Raw genomic sequence first — 1,954 nt, 5'->3', positions numbered from 1 at the left:
TCGGACGATGGCTGAGCAGCTGCCCGCAATAACTCCATCGAAATAGACCATTTATTCTTAATGTCCAAATAAATAACTTAGTTGTTTATTGTGACTCCCATATTTGCCCTACCAATTTGGGCATGTCCCGTTGAATTTTTCTTCGTAAGACCACATGTCCGTGAAGTCGTACAAGCTGATCATGTCATTCTGAGGTCATTTTGCTTAATCATCTTTGTATTCTGGTGCAAATTGCTAAATGATCCAATAGTAATTGGTTACAACTTTTCATTCCTGGACCTCTTTGTCAATTGTCATGTGACTCGAAGACTTGTTATTCTTCCATTGCATTTGATGGTACTAATCATGATACGAATTTAAAATATGCGGAAGCAACAAATAGACAAAATAACAATATAAAATAGGAAGGATCAATCCAAAAGTAGAAAGGTAGGGAGAAGAGAATTAGAAGAAAGAATAATCTAGCAACCAAAAATACATTTAATTACTAGAATTGAATCTAAGGGAGAAGAGATGTACACTCATATATATATATATATATATATATATATATATATATATATATATATATATGGCATAATCACACATGTATCTACCCAAAAGAGCTTCGAAGAGAGATACAAGGGAACAATCCCAGATCCATATGACACAAGATAATTTTTCTATCACCCAAAATCTAGCCAATAAAATAAACGTTAAATGTCCTATTTATAGTAGCTATTAACTAATTACAAAATGACTAAAATATCCCTTCAATTGGACTTTTAAAGTTGACCTTTGTCCCTTCAAAGCAATCTAATGACTTTATATCAACTTGGAAGTTCCCTTGCATGGAGTGCTAATATGTGCATTAAAAAATCAGTTGGTCTTCAGGTACATCCTTAGATTTTTGTATTCCAAATTTTGTTATGTAAGGTTGATAAGTTATGCTATTTACCAAACATTCTTGAGGAATCAGATAGGAACTAGTTGTGATAAGTTCCTCTGTCGTCGTATAGTCGACTCTACAACTGTACCAGTTGATGATATCATTTTTAGTGCAACAAAATTCTCTTTGTGAGGAGTTTGCAATGCTAATGGGAAGTGAATTCGAGATGAGCCTGATGGGTGAGCTAAATTTCTTCCTTGGGCAGCAAGTAAAGCAAACCTTAAAATGCACTATGATCTGTCAACAAAAGTACATAAGGAGTTGCTGAAAAGACTTGATATGGAGAATGCTAAGACCATTGATACACCTATTTCCATCGCTACTCGACTAGACATGGACGAACCTGGTTCTCTTGTCAATGAAACTATGTATACGGTTATCCTTGAATCTCTTCTGTACTTAACTCTCAGCAGATTCGATATTATCTTTAGTGTTGGGTTGTGTGCAATGTTCCAATCGAGCCCAAAAGAATCTCACTTGAAGGCTGCAATTTTTTTTGAGGTATCTCAAGGGAACTCAAGACTTGGCCCTCTTTTAACCTTCAGGGATAATTTAGACTTAGTTGGATATGTTGATGCTGACTATGCTGGATATTTGGGGGATATGAAGAGCATATCAGAAATGATATATTTTTTGGGGTCATGCGTGATCTTATGGGGTACAAAGAAATAAAATCATGTGGCTCTTTCTACTGCTGAAGCTGAGTCTGTGGTTGTTGCTTCTTGTTGTGCTCAACTATTATGGATCAAGAAACAACTTGAGGATTTTGGTATATTTAATGATTATCCCTTATTGTGTGATAATACGAGTGCTTTTAACATGACAAGGAGCTCAGTGCAACACAAACAGACCAAGCACATTGATATGGCACATCATTTCCTAAGGGGTAATATTTTAAAGAGTCTGATTTGTATGAAGTTCTGCAAGACGAAGGACCAAATAACAGACATCTTCAAGGTGCTGAGCAGGGATGTCACGACCCAAATTTACGTAATTGGCGCCCTGTACACTATCCGACCCGAGCGA

General features: G+C 36.1%; 1 protein-coding gene across 1 annotated transcript; it reads left to right on the top strand.

The window, feature by feature from the left end:
• The first annotated feature begins 1,153 nt into the window (after positions 1-1,153).
• Positions 1,154-1,600, top strand: LOC138887304 (secreted RxLR effector protein 161-like). The gene has a single exon (XM_070169034.1). The coding sequence runs from the start codon at positions 1,154-1,156 to the stop codon at positions 1,598-1,600; it is 447 nt and encodes a 148-aa protein (XP_070025135.1).
• Positions 1,601-1,954: the final 354 nt, after the last annotated feature.

This window comes from Nicotiana sylvestris, chromosome 3 (assembly GCF_000393655.2).
Source record: "Nicotiana sylvestris chromosome 3, ASM39365v2, whole genome shotgun sequence".
In the NCBI taxonomy this organism is placed as follows: domain Eukaryota; kingdom Viridiplantae; phylum Streptophyta; class Magnoliopsida; order Solanales; family Solanaceae; genus Nicotiana; species Nicotiana sylvestris.
This window is presented reverse-complemented; position numbering and strand designations above follow the sequence as displayed.

Coding starts and splice junctions, on each gene's coding strand:
- LOC138887304 (XM_070169034.1), top strand. CDS start 1,154: ATGCACTATGATCTGTCAACAAAAGTACATAAGGAGTTGCTGAAAAGA.